Raw genomic sequence first — 20,039 nt, 5'->3', positions numbered from 1 at the left:
AGCAATCCTTTACCTCCAGTTCCTTTGCATCAAAATACTGCAAATACTGTTGTGGCAGTATTTCATTGAAGCCTTCAAAGAAAGCCTTTGTCTGCTCCTCAACACCTCGGGACAGTCTCCATTCTGCTACTAGCCTGGAAAAGAAGACACACCACGATCATTTAAATGGCTCATGCTAACCTAAATCCACATCTTTAACTATTTTGAGATGAACTGTAAGCTAAGTTAAAAAAACATGGAAAGTCTGGAAAGTTCTGGGGATAGACCACCATATAATTTTATCAGCAGCCTTTACTCTGTGCAAATGACTGCATTTTTTCTCTAAATTACCCTAAGTGTTCAACCGTTCTGCTACAGAAGTATTTTGGACTCAAAGAGGAGGCAGCATCTCTTCACTGATTGCATTAATGAGAGCACAGCAGTCCTAAGGTGTTTGAAGATTTTGTCTGATATTCTCCCCAGAAATCTCAGTTGTTATCCATGACAAGTTAAAAAACAAGCCAAGTTGTACTGGTGAAGAGCAGCAGGACTGCCAGCTTACCAAGCAGTGACTATGTCCATTTGGAAAGTTCCATATTTGTTTCTGTTAATCATGAAACTGCTCTGTGGCAGAAACTCCACTCTCCATTAATAAAAGGGTGAAAAGCAGGCAGGAGACCCGGAGAACCTGAACCCAGGGAGAAGCAGATATTATGCTGAATTCAAGCCTAACCTGTCAGGAGTGCTGGAGTCTAAAGGAGAGGTGGCTATTCCTCATTTCAGTCCTAGAAACTTGGGGGACTTAAAGCAGGACTGGGAGTAAGGCAAAAGAATCTGAATGAAACTGTAATTCGAGCTCTCCCTGGGTTCCTAGGAACTAGAGAAGAATGATTTTCTGCAGAATCTCTCTCCTGCCAAATGTCAGTATGTTTCTGGTGCAAACACCACCTCTTTTGTGAATCACTGAAATGTCTGCAGATTACTCATGTGATGAAAACAGCCCACTCCCAACTCCCTCCCCCTGCCTATGGAAAAAGCCTTCACAGAACACATTGTAGCAAAGAGGAAAATTCTCTGTGATTCAGTTTAGTTTGTGCCTGCAATGTGCGATTATGTTTTTTGCAAGCATATCCTACAAGCTTTTATGTTGAAGTTCACACCTTAAATCAGAGCTGCTGTACTGCTGCACACTGAGGAAGGAGGGGACATTTCAGGACAAAGCAGGTCCCTGTACACATGTTAATTCCTTAATCACTCTTAGGCTCCTTCACTCTTAATCTATTGCTTTAAAACATTTTGGTGCTGCAAATATGATCCTTACTTTATGACAATACAACCTATGGCATCATTCAAAACACTGTTACACCTACAAGACCAGTTCATATAAAACTAATAGCAATTCCGAAGTGTCCTTGAAAAATAAGAATCTTCAGAAAAACATCCAAAAATGTTCTCAAAAAAACCCAAACAAAAAACAACCCCTCAAAACCCCGTATGAACCAGAAATGGCTGGCTAGAACATCAGCAGGCTATAAAGTAATATAATTACAGTAATAAACAGATGTAACATTTCATTAAATATATGACAGTCACAATTCTTGTCATGGTATTCTGCTAAACTGAGATAACTCTAGGAAAAAAGTGGACTTTCTTCTAACCATGATCTTTAGGAAAAGTGGACTTTAGAAACTTATGTCTATCAATATTCCTGTTTCAAATATGAGATCCAAACACTTGCTACTTGTTGCCAGCATCAGCAATTTTTCAGCAACGCTTTGGATGACACAGTCTTTTGTTGCTAGAACGTAAAGAAAGAAAATGACAGTATTTTAAAGTCTTCACTTATTCTTACCTGATGTAGTCTTCTTTATTTTCTTCTGTGACCAGAATGTTGCTGCCATTTGGCTTCAAGTCATGGCTTTTGATTTCACCTAGTATTTCTTTATCAACAGAAAAAAACATTTCCAAGCCACATTCTTCAATATCATTCTCTCTGGAAGGAAAAAAAAATACAGTTTTAAAGAATTGTGTTGAGAACTTGCACACAGCAGAAGAGATGAGTATGAAGAACCTTAAGGTAGAAGGTGTGGAGTTAAATAGTCAAGATAAGGAAATATTCCTTACACAGTAATTATGGCCTTGCCAGAAGTCCTGAAGTTTATATGTTGATTTATGCTTTTGGAAAGTGAAGAACTGCCTGTATATACAGAGGTTTTGATTATAGTTTTCCTCCAAAATCAAGTGCAAAATCCAGATATTTATCCTGACCCATAACACAGCAATACCAGTCTTGAAAACATGGCTATGGTTTATCGAGCCCTATGATGCAACTGCATTTCTGAACTTCATCTTTCCAAAATATACGGTACTGCATGAAACCTTGGATGAGGACGGAAGGCTTCAGATGAAAGGCTGATTTTATTGCATCATCCATCCCTTCTAAAATGAAAGCTCCAGCTTGGTTTGGGCACCAAGGTTTGGCGGATGACCTCTACAAGTCCCCTTCCAAACTCAGTCAATCTGTGAAATCCTCAAACTTGTGGGAATGAGAAAAACAGCCCTCTGATTCAAGTGGCAAGGAATGCTGCCTGCAAAGTTATAAAATTTGCTTTTTTGTGAGGAACAAAGTTATGTCTGTCCTGACAGACATGGCTCTTCTCCCCTGTAGAAGTGCAGTCCTTTCCTCAAGGGTACCTCCAGCAGCACTACAGAAAAGCAGACTTAGCTACACTGAAGTTTGGGTCTGGACTAAGAGGACACTGCAGCCCTGGAGGTCTGAAGCCTTTTCTCCAATTTTCACATCCTTAAGTGATTTTTCAAAGGGGCAAAGCCTTTTCTGCACTTCAGCCTACAAGATTTCTATCACTAGAGAAATTGCTTTGAATTACAATGAAGGCACATTAGCAGCACATCCATGGAGTGCAGAACATACTACTCTGAAAACCAAATAAAATTCCTATCTCAATTCTTAAACATCTCATGCTGCTTTCTCTGCTCCTCAGTATTTAATATGAACCTTCCAAGAATCACCACTACAGATTAAAATCTTGGCTTATATATTTAGTTTTGCATTTCAAAACCCAATTTATTCTCACACCTCCTATGAAGTTTTCAAACCATGTTTAAAACTATTCTTAGTGTGATTTGTAAGTGAAATGTTTTGTCTCTAGTCACAAGAAAGACTAATTTTTCTGCAAAATTGTTTTTATTATAGCTGAAGAAAAAAATTTACTCAGTTTGTCTTTCTTTTTCTTCTAATATATTTGTTAACATTTTTAACTGAAAGAAAACCAAAAACTGTGTTACTGAAACAAATGCTGCACATCAACCACGGATGAAAACACGTGGCATCCTCCTATGACAAAATCAGTACAAAATTACAATGCTTTAGATCGAAGGGGTTTTAAAAAATATTTCTTAAAATATCTGTAATACATAAATCCAAAATAACTGTGGTCTAGAAACTCCACATCCTTTTTACTTGCTAGTCTCTGGAGAGGAATTTGCAAAAGAGTGGAAGAGGAGGACTCCACAAGAGCATGGACGGAGAGGTGCCTGACCATGCAGACATGGAAGGTTGCAGGTAGGAATGGTTTGGAATCATTAAGCTTGGGGCAAAAATACCAGGACAGCTAGAACTTCTTTAAAGCATTAAATCTTCAATACCAACCTTGTAGTCAAATTGCAAGTGTGACTAACAGAAGAATTATGTGGTAGTAAATAATAAACTACATTTGTTAACTTCTTGTTCTTGTAGCACTAAAGATTTTGTTTTCTAACTAAACCAGTACTAGAGAAACATTAAATGGGTTTTTGCTGATTTCTTTTAATCTGAGAAGTCTCAGTCAAATTTACTCAAGCCATTTTATTTGTAACCATGTTCAACACTGCTACATCTGTATGTCTAACTAGAATTAATAACAGCCAATAAAAACACAACACAAGATGCTGCACGGAGCATTCAATGAACCAGAAAGGCTCTGCATTAACAAATCATTCTTTGTGTATCTAAAGTCACAGTAAATATTCCACATTGCTCTGCAACATTAGATTATACCTTTCCGTGGGGTTGTTAGTAATAGATTTACACCTACTTCTTGGCAGAAGTGAAAACCAAAAAACATTGTATTGCTATTTCAAGAACAAAATGAAGTCAAACTCACTTTACCCAGATGAGGGAGTTGTAAAACTCTGGGTCAACAGATTCTAAATCCTTGAGTCCTACTGCCTTGTTTAGGATACGTTTATAGAATGGCAGAGAGAAACCAGTGTCAATGAACTTCCCATGGAACAAAGCCTGAGGAACACAAAAACAGACAAAATAATGCAAAGGATGCTTCTGTACTTAATATGACAACGTTCTATTCTCTGTGCCCATGAAATCTGACAGCCAAAGAATTCAACCAACCTGAGTACCATCACTGCCAATATGCTGAAGAAGCTTATACCAACAGGAGTTATAGCCAAAACACCTGATACTGTCAGCTCAAAAATGGATTTTTTCATTATCCATCTGATGGCACAGTATTTATTTATAGGAAAACTACAGGACAGACCTGCTTCCTGCCTTAGGACTTACCATGGCAATGAACCTCCCGATGAATCTGAAGTATTTCAGGTGGTCTGGGTTGATGTAAGAGGCTGGGTTTATCTGTAAGCAGTAGTTATCTTTCCCTGCATATTCAAACAGGCAATACATGGGGTTCAAGACTTCGTGTGACAATAGAAAGAACCACTCCCTGAAATTACACAAACAATAAAAACACATTTCAAAATAAATCACAGCAGAAATTACTGTAGCTAACTCATGTTGACTCAGGCCCTTGTTGGGCCTCTTTCCCCAGAGAGCAGCTGACCCACACTGACACCAGAGGGAAACTACAGCAAATTACAAATTAAAATGTGAAGTTGCAATGATACACAACTGTCAGTGGCTTGGATAAAACCCACTCTTATCTAAATGAGCACATTACAAGCCTACCACTGATCTAAACATCCAGGGCTAGGGAATGCCAATTAACATATGCATTTCTCAGTTACATTCCAGTCAAGACTTTGGATTTAAATGTAGGTTTCTGTTCACTTTTTCAATAAATTCTATTTTGACATTAACAGTTGGGTCAAAGGCTCACTTTAGTTCAGTAAACTGTATCTCTTTAATCGTGGAGATGATTAAAGTAACTCCTAATGCAAGATAAAAATCATTTTACACAATTTTAAGACATGCTAACATCTTGCAGAACTGTCTTCCTCAGATGTTCCAAGCTAAGGAATAAACTTCACTCCTATTGTGAAAGCACTGCAGTTAAGTACTTTGGGGAAGCCATCACATCAACACTAGCAGAACAAGTTATTATCTACCATTTCAGTGTAGTTTACCTTGCCACACCTCCATAATCTAAACCTTCTTCACCAGGGAAGATAACCCATAAACGTCTCCGGAGATCCTGAGGGCTGAAGCTCATTATCTTAGTGAAAGAAAAACAATCAATTCTTTTTATGAAAACAGCTATAAACACTCATTAGAATTATTACTATTTTCTAACAAGCATTAAAGCATTTAATAATTCTGAAAAATTTTAGTCAGAGTCTACAGACTTTAACTAAAGCTTAACATTTTAACCTTAGGTCTATAGAGATTAATAAGAATTTCACTCATAATAATGCAAATAGAATTAATAATTTTTGTTTAAAAAAAATTGCACATTTCAAGACAACCAGACTAAGATCAACTTAATGTATTTTTTGTACATAGCCCATGCTAGTACAACACATTGTGAGGAAAAATGCACAAACATAAGCACAATACAAAAATATCCTGAGAATGGGGCGCTGCTCTGCCCCAGCACTCTCCTCAAAATCAACTCAGATTTTAAATCATTCTGAGGACAAAAAAAATCACCTTTGTCAGATAAATGAGTACCAGAACTACAGATTTTAGCATGATCTTGTAAGTGTGAATGCAGCCTAACTAGTAATTTTTTTGTTAGTCTGACTTAAAGTAACATTAGCAAGATATCAAAGGTTCAAAAATGACATGTGAGAATAAATTTAATAACACTACTTTTCATGCCCATTACTCCAATGTTTTAGCACAATACCTGCTGAAATGAGTCCTCAAATAATGTTTTCCTGCTCACTGTGATCTTTATGTGCTGTGGCATTGCCAGTTGCTGAAAGGAAATTTTTTAGATGTGAAGGGTACAATCACTTCAAAGTTTCCACTACTCAGTTTGGACTGCTATTTGTTGTATATATTAAAAGGTACAGTTGAATTTCATCAATCGATATAAAACAAACCCAGCAATCAAGGTATCTGAATTGTAATTTAATCCAAGAACAAATTGGTTCCAACATTGCTATCTACAGTGACACGAACACACCTCCAGATCCTGCTCAGAACAGGAGGACTCCTACAAGATACTGGAAAACATGAAGATCAATAACATATTCCAACTGAGGAAGACTTTCTACCCCAGAATTAATGAGACACATGAAGAACCTCTCCTATAAGAAAAGGCTGAAAGAACTGGGATTGTTCAGCCTGGAGAAACTTCAGGGTGACCCAATTGTGGCCTTCTAGTACCTGGAAGGGACCAACAAGAAAGATGGAGAGACTACTGACAAAGGCCTGGAGCGACACAGGGAACAGCTTCCCACTGCCAGAGGCAGGGTTAGGAGGGATATTGGGAAGGAATTCCCAGCACCTGTGAGGGTGAGGAGGCCTTGGCACAGGGTGCCCAGAGCAGCTGTAGCTGCCCCTGGATCCCTCGAAGTGTCCAAGGCTGGATGGGGCTTGGAGCAACCTGGGCTAGTGGAAGGTGTCCCTGCCCATGGCAAGGGTTTGGAATGAGATGATCTTTAAGGTCCTTTACAATTCAAACCACTCTGTGATTCTAAAAATTTAATAAAAAATTAGAATATCCAGGCTATACTGCACAAAATTCCAAGTGAAAAACAAGGCTAGTCTCTCCACCATTTTCAAAGGATAATTCAGTGACTCTTGAAAATTGGAACATTTAAACCAAAGACATTTTCCTAAGCATCAAGTTACTTCATCTCTTGATATAAGGAGCTTAGAGGACCAAGACTGACACGCTGGAATTTGAAATTATGTTAGAGCAGCCCATGTGCACCACAGTATATCCCTCAGTGCTTAGACACGTCTGTTGTGTTGCAAGTGCCCTGCATTTTCTGCTAGAAGTGGGTATTCATATAGAAAGTAGATCTTGTATTAACTCTAAAAAAACTGTGCCTCCATATATTCCTGTATTAACAGCAGCAAGAAAACACTATTCAGAAACCCACCACTTCAAACAAAGTAGGGAAATTGATGTTTTCCTTTATTCTAAAACATTTTAAAGCCAAAAGTTACATCACTTTAAAGCTTACATGAGATTATACATTTCCTGCATTTACTCCCTCCTAATTTAACTCACGTTTAAACTTAGAGCAGTTTGATTCCCTTTATTGGATGGCACTGAAGAAGGCATTGAAAGCATGTAAGCAAAACCAAAAATGCAAGCAAATATTGCCAAAAAATGAATCCATACCTGACACCAGAATCTGAAATAATGAACCTTGGCCTTGAAATCACGCACATAAGCTATCTGGGGTCCATTGTCTCTGCAACCAAAAAGGAGGAAAAGAATGAATTTCCCAGTGTTTTTGTAACTGAAGCAAAAGCCTGCAAATGTATTAGTTAGACAGCTGTATGGTTTAGCTGGCTATCTAGTCACATTTTTTGATTTTGGGGTGTAATTTCTTGTTTTTAAACTAAAAAGAAAAATCTTCCTTTTTAAAGTGTGGAATGCTTAACAGTACATTTAAAACACTACCTGAACATTAACTGTAAAAAAAGATTCTAACAGTATAGAAGGGACGACATTCAGTTAACTTGGGAGGTAAATTCTGGTTTCAACTTCATTCTGGTTCCTAGGGAAAAAAAAAAATCAAAAAAAGAGAGGGCTGGGTTTTTTTTTATAAAGAGAGATACTAGTAACACTAAGAAAGGGATTTGGTCATCAACAGGAGAGATGCAGCTCCTCCATTACTCTCAAATCTCATACACTATGTGGCAAGAAGGATTCTGCAGTGTTCAGAACTCTGCCTTCTTCAGGGACTTTCAGTGAATGAAAAATCCCAGGTAATTAAGCAGCATTGCTCCATGTAAAACCTTCCTGCCTAATAATGTAGTAAGAGGAAAAAAAAAATAAAGATTTCAAAAATTACATGTGCTAAACTTGAGTTTTGAAATCTTAGTAAAATGTTAAGAACACTTACAGAGCAGACTTGCCCGTGCGGGGATCTATGTATGTAGTGGTTCTTCTATTGTGATCCACAAAATAGGGAATTCCATCCACAGTAAATCGCATTTCCCAGCCCTCTGGCAAGGGCTTCTCATTTAACTGACTACGGATACAAGAAAATACATGGGAACTGATCAACTTAATCCGTTATGTCAATTGAGTAATACCTGAGACAGTAAGCATCGTGGAAAATCTAGAAAGTCTACAGATTGAGAAAGTTTCTTTTTGGATTTATTTTAGCTTCCCCCCTCCCCCCCGCCCAAAATTTGCAGTCAACTCTCAATTAGATGAAAAGGACAGGCAAAGTAAACATTAGCCCATTTGCTTGCAATACCTTAAATAAAGGCAAGAAAAAACCTTAAGGAAAAAGTGTAAGCAAGGTTTATTGTTTTCTTCACAAACAACAGAATTTTATCTTCTAACTATGAGGCTTTTACTCAAAAACTGATATAATTTTAATAAGCAGCTTTTGGTACCTCATGCATAATCACAGCAGCCAATAATGTTTCAGAATGACAAAAATAAAAGAAAATGCAAATACTGATCATGTAGAATGTTTTGCCCATTTTCAACTCAGTTTTGCTATATACAGAAGTAGATCTCAATCTATCTGGGAGACCTGAGTAGTATCACTGTGAAGTACTCCCCAGTGGCTTCCCCCCATAGATACCATGTTCTGACTGTGCAGCCCAAGCATTCTGTTGCTGGGCTGCTCCAAGAGTAACTGCTCTCCACAGCTGGCTGCTGCGGAGGTGAGTGGCTACAGCTGTGGCCCCTCTCACACAGCCTTTGCTGTCCTCCTTCCCCTCCTCCATGGAGGACAGGTGAAATTGCTTCACCTAACAGATGTTTTCAGCTCAAACAGCAGTTGGGACTGAACGCATTTCACCCTCAACTTCCTGCCTCCTGCCACCTCAAAGACTTTGCAGTGACAGAGTCCAAAATAAACAGAACTGTAGTGTTTCTAGTAGTGCCTCAAATTCTGTCTCCTTTATTCCTCCTTTTTTAAAGAGGTGTGAGGAAAGGTGCTACAGTTTTTTGGTTCTGTCTTCTTTCTGTCTCCGACGAATCCCCAGATGTGTCCAAGGCCAGGCTGGATGGGGCTTGGAGCAAGTGGGATAGTGGGATAGTGGAAGGTGTCCCTGCCCAAGGCAGGAAGGTTGCAGGAGATGGGCTTTAAAGTCCCTTCCAAACCAAACCATTCTGGGATTCTATGACTGTGTGGGAAACAACCAAGTCTTACTCAAGACTCTGCACTATCCCATCATCATACAAAGGAAATCTTCTTCCTCCAATGACACAAATGTTTAGACAAATGTAATTGATTACCTATGAAAAGTAGAAGCTGTCCTGGGGAATGAGTTTATTGCTTACTGTTGACCAAGGCTTTCCTGGTAATTGTAGGATGACACAGTAATATTGCAACAGTTTCCATTTCGGCCAATATCTGAACTTTTTATCGAGCTCTCTGATGTTTGCATAGCACAATCCATGCCTCACCTGTAGGCAGCAATTCCTGGCTCACTCTACTCTCACTTACTTGGCTACATTTTAATTCCATTTACATTTTCATCATACATGCAGCTTCAACTGATTTCTTACCCCTGACTCCTGGGGTCTTCCCACTGAGTGATTCGTGTGTTGTGATTGACAAAATACACTCTGCCATTGCTGTCAGTTCTCTTTTCTGAAAAGATGTAAAAGGAGAACAAATTCAATTCCCTCTTTAATATATTGCTGTGACTACATCAAAAATGTAATATCAATCACCAGACCCAGCCTCTCCTGCTCTCAGGTTTCTCTGTACCTACTCTGACCCAACATATTTTCACTTTCATTGACATTACTCCTTACTATGTAATTTATTTTTCAATTGTAGGAGAAATTAATTGGAAACTGGGAAAACTGCGAGTTGTTTTGTCCACAGAAATCTTCAGCTCTGTCAAATACTGTGATGTGCCTGACAAGCAACACAGAAAGCAAACACAGAGGAGGGAACAGATGTACACAGAAGCATCAAGAAAGTACAAAGGGGCTTCAAATTCAAATGATAGCAGGGAATAAAACACAATCAATGCAGTTTCCAAGAAAATCCACTTATATTTTCTCTCAGATGAACCATGGGCATACACTGACCTAACACTGCCTATGAGAAATGCCCTGACTTGCTCCTCTGTACCATTCTGCAGCTCTTCATACCATTTTTAGTTGGTGTTGCAAGAGAAACAAGTTACAAAAATGAATCAAAATCTGCCTACCACAGCTCAAAAGCTTCAGTTTCCAAGAGAAGTCTGTAAGTAGGCATTTGCCTATGAGCCTGACAGCAGAATCCCACACGAGGTGGAGACTAAGTCTGCCATTTACTGGACACTGCCAGCCTAAAGACCTTTCTGTGAAATATTATATGTAACGTACCTAAGCACAAGTGTAGGGAACAACAGTTTCATGGCACAAAGTTGCACCAATACCAGGACTAAAAATCCAAATAGTTCTGTTTGAAAAGCAGATGAACCCAAAAAACTCAGGTCCAATTCTGCCAAGTAATTACTTGCTCCAAATTCCACAAGAGAATTCTGAGCGCTTTGCCTACGTATCATAAAACTTGAATTTTTTATCTGCTTTATAGTCACACCAGAAAGCAGTTTTACACTTCTATTTTTTATTACACCCTGCCAAAATTTGTATTAATTGTAAATTCTCAAGCCTGTAAAGTTCAAGAACAAATTTATTCCAGGGAGAGGGCCAAATCAAGAAGCAGTTAATTGTCACGATAAAAAAACATTTTCAGACCAACAAAACTCTTCAAGAGTTGTCTTGGAGAAAGAATTTAGCAGTTTGATTTAGAGAGGATTTGGAGCCCGTTTTAGCAGGAATGGGATGGTGGAGGGGAATGAAAAGGTCTCAAAAGGATGACTGTCTAAAGCAGCTATTACACTTGTTATCAGTAGAGTAAACCAGAACACTTAATAGTTTCTAAACCACTTTGAAATAGCATAGCCTAGTCAGAATTCTGTTTTAATAGCACATTTGATTAAATCTAATTTTATTATATTTTAAATGTAGATTTTAATTTTTAAAAACTAGCTTAGATCAGCTGACAAATAATTTGGCAGAAGTATGCTTTAATGTTTAATTACATTGCTTTACAAAACACATTCAAGTTAGTCTTACCCCATCCATGTGGCAGAGGGCCAAGAGGATCAAACTCTTTGTTCTGTGTGGATGAAAAGTCCTGGTTCTGCAAGTCACACGAACAAATGAGGCATTAATGACTAGTCATTTGCTTTCCAGATGTTCTACCATAGCCAACCTGAATTATTGAAGTAAATGCATTTTTGTTAATGTTACACATAAGCAAAAATGCCAACTATTTCTTTTTCTCCACAGAGAAGGCCCATTTTACTGACCTTGGCATGCTTAATTAACTACAGTGCCAAGAAATAATTATTCTTTGTTTAGTACCCCTGCCTACGCATGAGGAAATTAGTACAGTAGCACCCAAAGCAATCAGAAACTTCATTCCTGCACTCAGTACAGTTCTCCCTACCACCACTTACAGGCTCCATTTTATTCTCACATGTACAGCAAATCCAAACCTACATCATTGTTGATGAGCATGAGTAGCATGAGTTTGAGTGATCTAATGCCTGCTATTCAGAGACAAACAATGGAGTAAAAATGCTGGAAGGATTATTTTCAATTTCCCTGCTCTCCTAACATCCATTGTGCATAATTTATTTTACCTAGAGCAGAAATGTATTGCTTTTCTCCCATGTGTTTGGCCAGGGTAACACAAAAGATACTATACAATTAAACCAGCTTATTACTAAGCTGTAGCTTGTTTTGAGCCAAAGGCTTTATCGATATTGTATATAAATTTTATCCAAGAAGCAGCCCTATATTGAGGTGACAACTAAACCCCATGTGCTGACTGCAAGGAGATGAACTAACATTACAATGAGCCCTCCCTGCCATGCTACACATAGAGATACATTATCATAAACCATAACAGTCTGCTGCCTTTATGGGGAAAGGTCACCCACAGGCATGCCCAAACCCCAAAACCACCCTAACCCTCAGTCACCCACGTATTCCGTACCCCATATATGAACCTCTGGTTGAACTGCTGCATGGCTCCCTGGAGCTGGCTGCGCTGGAGCTGCCACTGCTCATAATTCCGGACAGACTCCAGCGTCGGCCTCTGCCATGTCGTCGTTCTGGTGAAGTGGTCAACGTAATAAATCCTCCCCATGTTGTCAACTCGGCGCTCCCAGCTTTGGGGAAAAAGACAAGCCACAGTTGTCAATAGCTGGCAATTTAAGGGCTCAGAGGCACCTGGAGGCCAATGTGGTGGAAGGGAACAGAAAGCATGGGTTAATCAGCAGCTTTTTTCTCCTTGTACCCTCTGCTAAAATTATGCAAGAGCTAGACTTTTTTATGAGAATCACTTTTATTTGTTGCATACTATACAAAGTCAGACCCATTCCATTTATTGCATTTTTCGAGTTTTTTGAAATAGTTGTCAAAAGCTGTCTAGACCACTGTCCACACTGTGCTAGCATCACTGCAGTTATCCCACCCAGCCCATAACACAAGCCTGCTGGTTTCTCCTACAATACAGCAAACCCACTGACATTTTAAGCTAGTCAACACAAGACTTCCTCATACTCTGATCTGGCAGAAAATAAAGGCTTGGGCATGGGGTTTGGTGTTTTGATTTTTTTTTTTTTTTCCTAATTTTCAGTTCATATGAGATCAATACTACTTACAAAACTTGAAAGAAAACATTCCTATTCTAAGTAAGCTTAAGCAACATACAAGTTCATCTGCTCAAAAAGTTCAGAATCACTTGAAACATGACATGTGGCTCCATTTATGAGACTGCCAGTTTTTGTTCTTTAACAAGTTCTCTTTACCATTCCACATTTTCACTTTGTAATTCTTTATGGTGTGTGAACCATTTGAGGATGAAAAAGTGCAACAGAACAACTCTGGTGCTTTTCTTATATTGTTAAAAAATAAAAAACAGCAACTATGAGCTAACATCACTGGCTGTTCTTATGCCAAGAGCTGGAGAAGTTTAATAACAAAAGTTGGTTTCTATGTGCATAATGAATTGGCAGCTGGGAGCCCTGAGACAAGATCAAAGGCCTGCAAACAGTAACCTCGGGATAAGAGGTAACCAAGAACATTCCTGCTCAAGCTGATAGTTACTTCAGCGTTAAAATACTTTTCTGTGGTTTTTGTTCTCTTTTACTCTTGGGGGTGTCTTACTGTCTTTAACTGAAATCTGTTTCTCAGTAAAGATGCACTTGCCTAATCTTTGACAGGAAGTTCAGATTTGGCTCTTTTTGACATTTAACTCTTATCCATATGCATTCCTTGGAGACTACCTGGAGCAACTGGGTTCACATTTCTGTTTTCAAATATTTGTTCCAGCTTTAGCAAACTGTCAGGCAATTAATTCCTGAAAAGCCCAGACATCTGAGATGATCGTATGGCTGATCCTGGCTCACCTTGGAGGAAGAGGCTCTGGCCGATCCCATGTTGTTCTTTTTTCAACATGATCCACGTAGTACACGCGACCATGCTGGTCTACTCTTTGCTCCCAACTGAAAATAGATCAAAAAGTTTAATCTTCCTCCAGATCAAACTACTCCAACCATTCATCTACAGCATTAAGATGTGAAACATCTGTTTTCATAAAATGCTTGTTTCTAAACAAAATGCTTAAAACTAATCCTTGGCTTATGAGATGCACCAGAACAGCGTGCAGCACACAGTGGTACCATTCATATTAACAGTGATTCTATGCCAACTAAAATAAAAAAACATTGTACACGACCACCTTTCTGGGAAAGTAAAGCTCAAATTCATGCCTAGGTGTAAAATTTTAGCAAAGTTTTGTATTCAATATCAAGTGTATCAATAACCTGTTGAACAGAACCAACTACAGATCAGAATCCCCTTTTAGAGTAGCTTTAATCCAATATATGCACATTTTTCAGTGATCAAGTATATGCAGAGATCACCATAAGGGCACTGGTTACATTTTCTGCACATGTAGTATTTGGGATAATGACTTACCCCTTATTTGCATCAGATGTAACATCACAGGGGGAAAAAAAAAACTATTTACCATTTCTGTTGGAATTAAAATAATAAAGCAACAACTGCTGTTTTCAAGACCACTTCTTTAATTCTGTTATCCTGTGAGGTAATTCAGATCACTCCTACCTTTTGGTTCCACTACCTGCAAATCAGGGCAGGTAATTCACTAATTTCACCATTGGGAAGCTTTTGATTTCCCTCACTCAGAGAGTCCAGAAATGTTTTTGCTACTGTTTTTTTAAAGTTGAGAGCTTTGAGGCAGGAGGTCAACCATCTGACAAATTCCACATGTACCCAAAGTACAGCAGCATGTCCAGGCTCCTCTCAGGAGCTGCAGTATGAAATCCAAACCTTCAGGACTGCAATAGCAGCTTTTTGTCTACTTATCTGTACCAATATTTTCCTACCTGACTTTATTTTAATTTGAAGACAACAAGCTGTCACACTATTTTAAACTTATGTTTCACTGACATGGGAATGTATGACAAGTACCAGAAGTAATTCTTTCCTTGAATGCTTGAAGACCGACCATATAAAAACAGTTAAAAACCCTCCAAATTCATATTGGGGGATTTTTGTCAGGCAGCAGAAGGCAGATGTTATCTATAGTTTCTTACACCTACTGTAAGTAAAATAAAGTAACACCAGAAAAGTCAGCACACATGGGGAGAAAGAAGTCATTAAACCCATACCCAGGTGGAAGAGGACCTTGGCTGACTGTAGTAAGAGCCTGAGGTGAAGGATTTACTGGCTGGACTTGTCTTGACACTGGAGGAGTGGTGAGTGCAGGAGTGGCAGGAGCTGTGGCTGCAGCTGTTGCCCCCTCAGGGCTCTGCTCTGAAGGTGTATTTGAGGCTGTACCTGCCAGTGATCCTGCACTGGCCCCATCACTTTCTGTGGATGTGGATGAAGGACCATTTGCACTTGCTATGATGTCAGAGAGAGAAGAGAAGAGAAAAAGCCTTTAACTGATATTTATCACCAATCTATTGTAGAAGTTACACATTACAAAAGCAAACCTAACAGAACTGCTACTTCCACAGCCACATTTTGTAGCTCAAACAAAAACTCTGTTTTTTGTAGCAATTCTGTCTCGTTGTAAAAATGCTTTAATTCAAGAACTGCCATCAACAGCATTGTAGTATTTCTGATAAATATTTACCTTGTCTGCATTCTGTAAACATTAAATGATGATAAAAAACTACTTCTTGGTACTAATGAATTAATTATTTTCCATTTATTGTTTGGAATAATAATTTAAGTGATGATAAGCATAACATTTTCAAGAAGAGATTTGATATTGCATGGAAAGTAACAATCACAATGGGAGGGGAACACAGACATTCTTTAAATGTTCTCAGTTTTATCTTAATGCCATTCGGTGGGTGGGGTTACAAGTTGAACACAGGTCAAGTCTCATTAACTAACTGCACTGGATTAATCTTATAAAGTAATTACTGTATTGCAGGGTCCATCCAGACCTAGCATTTATCAATTGTAATAAAGAGACTACAGAAACACTGCATTGTATGGGGGTAAAGGAATTACCCAAAAAACATCAAGTAACTTTTCAGAATTAGTAGCCTTCAGGTAGTTTTTAAATAACTAGATAAAAAAAAAATCTATCCATTTCAGCAGAGAAGAATAATGAATGTTTTAAGTCCTGCAGCTTTACAGAATCTAACTGCAATTGTAGAAACCTGTAACTCATATCTCAGAACACAGTATTATCAACCTGAGGCAATTCTGTGAGCCTTCAGTGGATTTCCTGTCACCCTCAGTGGGTGCCTTAGTGCAGCAGCAGCACTCACTTGTGTTCTCCTGGTCCCAGCTCCACTCTCTGTAGCACCACCACTGGCTCCCACCCCCCCGAGCAGACGTGGAAACAAGAAATTTCCAGTAACAGGAACAACGACTAAACAACTTGTACCAAATGCAAGCTAAAAAATACTCCTTCAGAAATGACCTGCCGAAGAATTTACCATCCAAAGTGCAGTTAAACATCAGGAGCAGAAACAGTTACGTTCACTCAAGGAGTGCCCACCATGATGGACATACCGGCAACTGACGGGGGTCTGCGGGGAGTGGGGGGCGGGGGCCTGGCAGGCCTGGGAGGTCTGGCAGGTTTGCAGTTTCCATTTGTGAGTAACGGAGAGTCACTGCCATTAACAGTCTTGTTTTCACTGGAAGCAGCATCCTCACAGTTTTCAAGGCCATTTGAGTTAGTCCTTTTGCAGGAAAAGACACAGAGAACTGTTCTAGTAGTGCACAGGTGACATGAAACTTTGCAGACCACAGAATCATGGAAGAGTTTGGGTTAGGACAGGCCTTAAAGATCATCTCGTTCCAGCCCCCTTCCACTAGACCAGGCTGCTCCAAGCCCCATCCAGCCTGGCCTGGGACACTTTCAGGGGGGTTGAAAAGACATGTGAAGGACACTAGAATGCAATAGTTACAACTAGGTGAGATTTATAACACTCACAATAATTCCAAGTATCTATGTATCTGTATAAACACACTCAGAGTTTATCTCCAGAGGTACTTGAAACCTCAGCTAATGGAAAGGTGGTGAAATAGATGCATATAACATCTATCATCAAAATCTCCTCTTTCATTTCCCAATTTGATACACTTGCCCTTAGGTCCAGGCTCTGGATTTTGCTGCTCAGCTATTTCTGCCCATGAGTCCTTAATGAGATGAGAAGCTAACACATGGGAACAGCCTGTGTACCTCTACTCCACAAGACTGGCATATGCTTAGAACACACAAAATGCTACAAATTTTTGGAAATCTCACTTATGCATACGTATTTTTTCCTCTAAACTCAATTCTGGAACGGGCTGGAGAATTTAGCATTAAAGTTTTGACCAGCACCTATGAATATAAACTGCTCAATCTTACAAGAATTAAGAAACTACATAGCAGTACTGACCCATGCTGTGCTATTCACTTACACCTAGCAGAGTATTATTCTGATATATATGTACCTCCTTAAGCAGAGTTAGAGGTATCTACATCTTTAGTCTAAAGCATTTTATTTTCAGAATATATTGGGCAAAACAAAAAGGTTGTCAACTAAAATTCTAGTGGATTTACAGGTCAAGGTAATGGCTTTACATAAGCCATCACAAATGAAGGAAGAGGCTACAGTTTCAACCCAGTACCTCTAAAATTCCATTCCTTCAAATGGACACAAACTAAAACCCAGTAGGTAAGGCTAAGTAAATCTCAAGTCATAAAGGACCAAGTAAAATCATGTTGATTTAACCTCTGTAACATGGTCAAACACACTTTTGCTCTAATCCAGGTGTGGTGCACGTGATTCATATTACACCAACCACAAAATAAATGGATCCAAATCATTAGTGACCTCAAATCCATAGGAGGTTTAGCCCCAGTTTTTCAGCCATTCCCCCTTGTTCTTTCACATCATGCCCTTGTAGAAAGTCACTTTCTTGATCATTTACATGATCCTCACAATGACCACTATAAGCCCCCTGGTTGATACCAAAACAGAATCATTATAATAATTATTGTTATTATTCTATAAAATTCGGGTATTCTGAATATCCAGGCATCTAAAAATTCAAACACAAAATTCAAACACAAAAAGAAAACAGAACAAAAAAAAACTTTCAAGGGAACACTTCAGACAACTTAGCCAAGAACACAAACTACTGAAAAAAAGTGAAATTTAGCTGGGTTACTCCAGATGTCATCCAGAGTGCTGTGTTTAGTACAGATCCTTAAAATACTTGTAGTACTGGGAACCAATTAAAGTAACATGGTTCTGGGCGCACTCTTATCCTACCAGGCAGCAACATTCATAATCTGGTATCAGCCTTAGTGCACTGTAAGTGCCAGACAGATTTTGGGATCTTCTTAACAAAGCTAAATATAATTCTGACACCCCCATACTATAAAGCAAACCAGTGTAAAAACAACCAGTGCCATTTGTTTTCAGGGTTTTTAAATATATATTTTACTTTGGGTAATCACTGGGAGAAGGATGAGGAACACAAAGGGAAAAAACAAAAAGATCAGTCAGGTATGGAGGCAAAACTGAGGCCAGACAATGGAGTTGAGCAACAGCTCAGTATTTTTGTTTAGGGCATGCTTAGATCTTAAAAGATACTGCTGCAGGGCATATTCATAAATTTTTCATTGTCTTCTTTATAAAACACACAATAAAACTGCGAATACTAAAAGACAGAATAAAAAAAAAAAAAAGAGGAAAAAGCTCTTACTGTGTATCACTTCTTATTCTGGAGCTTTCACTCTGTGTAGGACCTTAAATACCAGGAAGAAAAAGACAACAGAAGCATAAGCAACACTCTGAATAATTTCCAAGGAAAGCAGCAGCCTTTAATGCTCACACTAAGTTCAAGTGTGGAGGTGAGACTATGTGGTGCTTATCTACTGGGTTACAAAGCTGTACATATTTTGCATGTCTCTATTTGTGCGTGTGAATACAATTTTTTTAATCACTGCCAGTGTAATACTTCCACCTTACGGAAGATGTAACAGGACATCAATTGACTGTGTGAATATTCCCAAACACGCACACTGTCTTTCTAGCAGTATAAAAAGCAGTATTCATTCTTTGAAGTGGAGCTGGCTTTTCATACTCTCTCAGTGATGGCAGACAGAGCAGAAAGGGCAAAAACTTCACTGACATCTCCTCTCTGGTTGGCTGGGGACACTGTTTTCTGGGGCTCTCTAGCCCAGACCCTTCCCCTTCTCAGTAAATTATTTAACATAAAGGCATTGAAGCAGGCACAAAATATGGCTGCACTCCAAAAGCATTACAGCAGCTCAGCCTAGGTTTGCAAATGTTTTGCAACTGCTTATTCAGCCAGGTTGGAAATATTTGCGTTTTGTGACAGCATTTGCAAATCTTGAATACGCAGCACAGAACTGCTCATTCATGTAGATAGCACCAATACGTTATTTCCATAGAGTTAAACAAATGTCATTAATAAAGAAACCAGTTTTCAGTTCTGATGGGAACTGTGGACAGATCTATGCCAAAGACAAGGATGTAGTCACAGAAAGGCTTAGGATAATAAGCTGTTAGTGGACTGTGCGTGGAAGGAATTAAATCCCAGCAAGAGAAATCTTAATTTAAAAGCAACTCCATAAACAATGTATTTGCCTGAAGTGCCTTTAGTCTGTACAATGTGCTAGACTACTTTAACATTTAACTCCTTCCTTATGTGCTCCAGTTCCTTGATTATCTGGGAACCTTCTGCTGAGCTTAGGGCTTGCTGTGTCAAGCCCAACCCCGTAAACAGTACTCAATTCCACTACCTGCATGACTTTTCACACCTTTTTCTCAGTAGGTGAACTTTGGGAAATCCAAGAAAGCACAGATGAAAATCGAGTATTGCATAAAAGGAAAGTTTGGTACTTTCACTAGATATTTCTATCCCTACACCTCAGCCCTGCTCTGTAAGTTAGACAAAATACCAGCATCTGGCTTTTACTTACAAACAAGATTCCACACAATCAGACCATGCAATTGATCCTTTTAACAAAACGCAAAGAAAATGGACTAAAAGCTCTAATAAAAAACGGTTACAGAATTTGTGTATTAGTTCCATTTTTCTATGATACTCAGATGAAATTTCAAAGCAACT

At 38.9% G+C, this 20,039-nt stretch overlaps 1 protein-coding gene across 3 annotated transcripts in view; it reads right to left on the bottom strand.

The window, feature by feature from the left end:
• The window catches only part of ITCH (itchy E3 ubiquitin protein ligase), a 58,359-nt gene that overhangs the window by 5,835 nt on the left and 32,485 nt on the right, over positions 1-20,039 (bottom strand). For 2 of the 3 annotated variants that reach the window (XM_068207430.1, XM_068207431.1), the window contains exons 6-20: positions 18,648-18,690; positions 16,458-16,627; positions 15,092-15,326; positions 13,805-13,900; positions 12,388-12,562; positions 11,460-11,526; positions 9,891-9,975; positions 8,263-8,391; positions 7,533-7,605; positions 6,081-6,152; positions 5,359-5,447; positions 4,559-4,718; positions 4,143-4,276; positions 1,832-1,972; positions 14-134 (exon numbers count right to left, since the gene is read on the bottom strand). In XM_068207430.1, the coding sequence (XP_068063531.1) occupies positions 14-134; positions 1,832-1,972; positions 4,143-4,276; positions 4,559-4,718; positions 5,359-5,447; positions 6,081-6,152; positions 7,533-7,605; positions 8,263-8,391; positions 9,891-9,975; positions 11,460-11,526; positions 12,388-12,562; positions 13,805-13,900; positions 15,092-15,326; positions 16,458-16,627; positions 18,648-18,690 (1,790 nt within the window). Of the gene's footprint in view, positions 1-13; positions 135-214; positions 668-1,831; positions 1,973-4,142; positions 4,277-4,558; positions 4,719-5,358; positions 5,448-6,080; positions 6,153-7,532; positions 7,606-8,262; positions 8,392-9,890; positions 9,976-11,459; positions 11,527-12,387; positions 12,563-13,804; positions 13,901-15,091; positions 15,327-16,457; positions 16,628-18,647; positions 18,691-20,039 lie in introns of those variants that run through there. The other variant, XM_068207432.1, reaches the window with a different exon arrangement.

The sequence above is a fragment of the Anomalospiza imberbis genome, chromosome 17 (assembly GCF_031753505.1).
Source record: "Anomalospiza imberbis isolate Cuckoo-Finch-1a 21T00152 chromosome 17, ASM3175350v1, whole genome shotgun sequence".
Taxonomy (NCBI): Eukaryota; Metazoa; Chordata; class Aves; order Passeriformes; family Viduidae; genus Anomalospiza; species Anomalospiza imberbis.
Note: the sequence above shows the minus strand (reverse complement) of the source record. Positions and strands in the feature narration are given on the sequence as shown.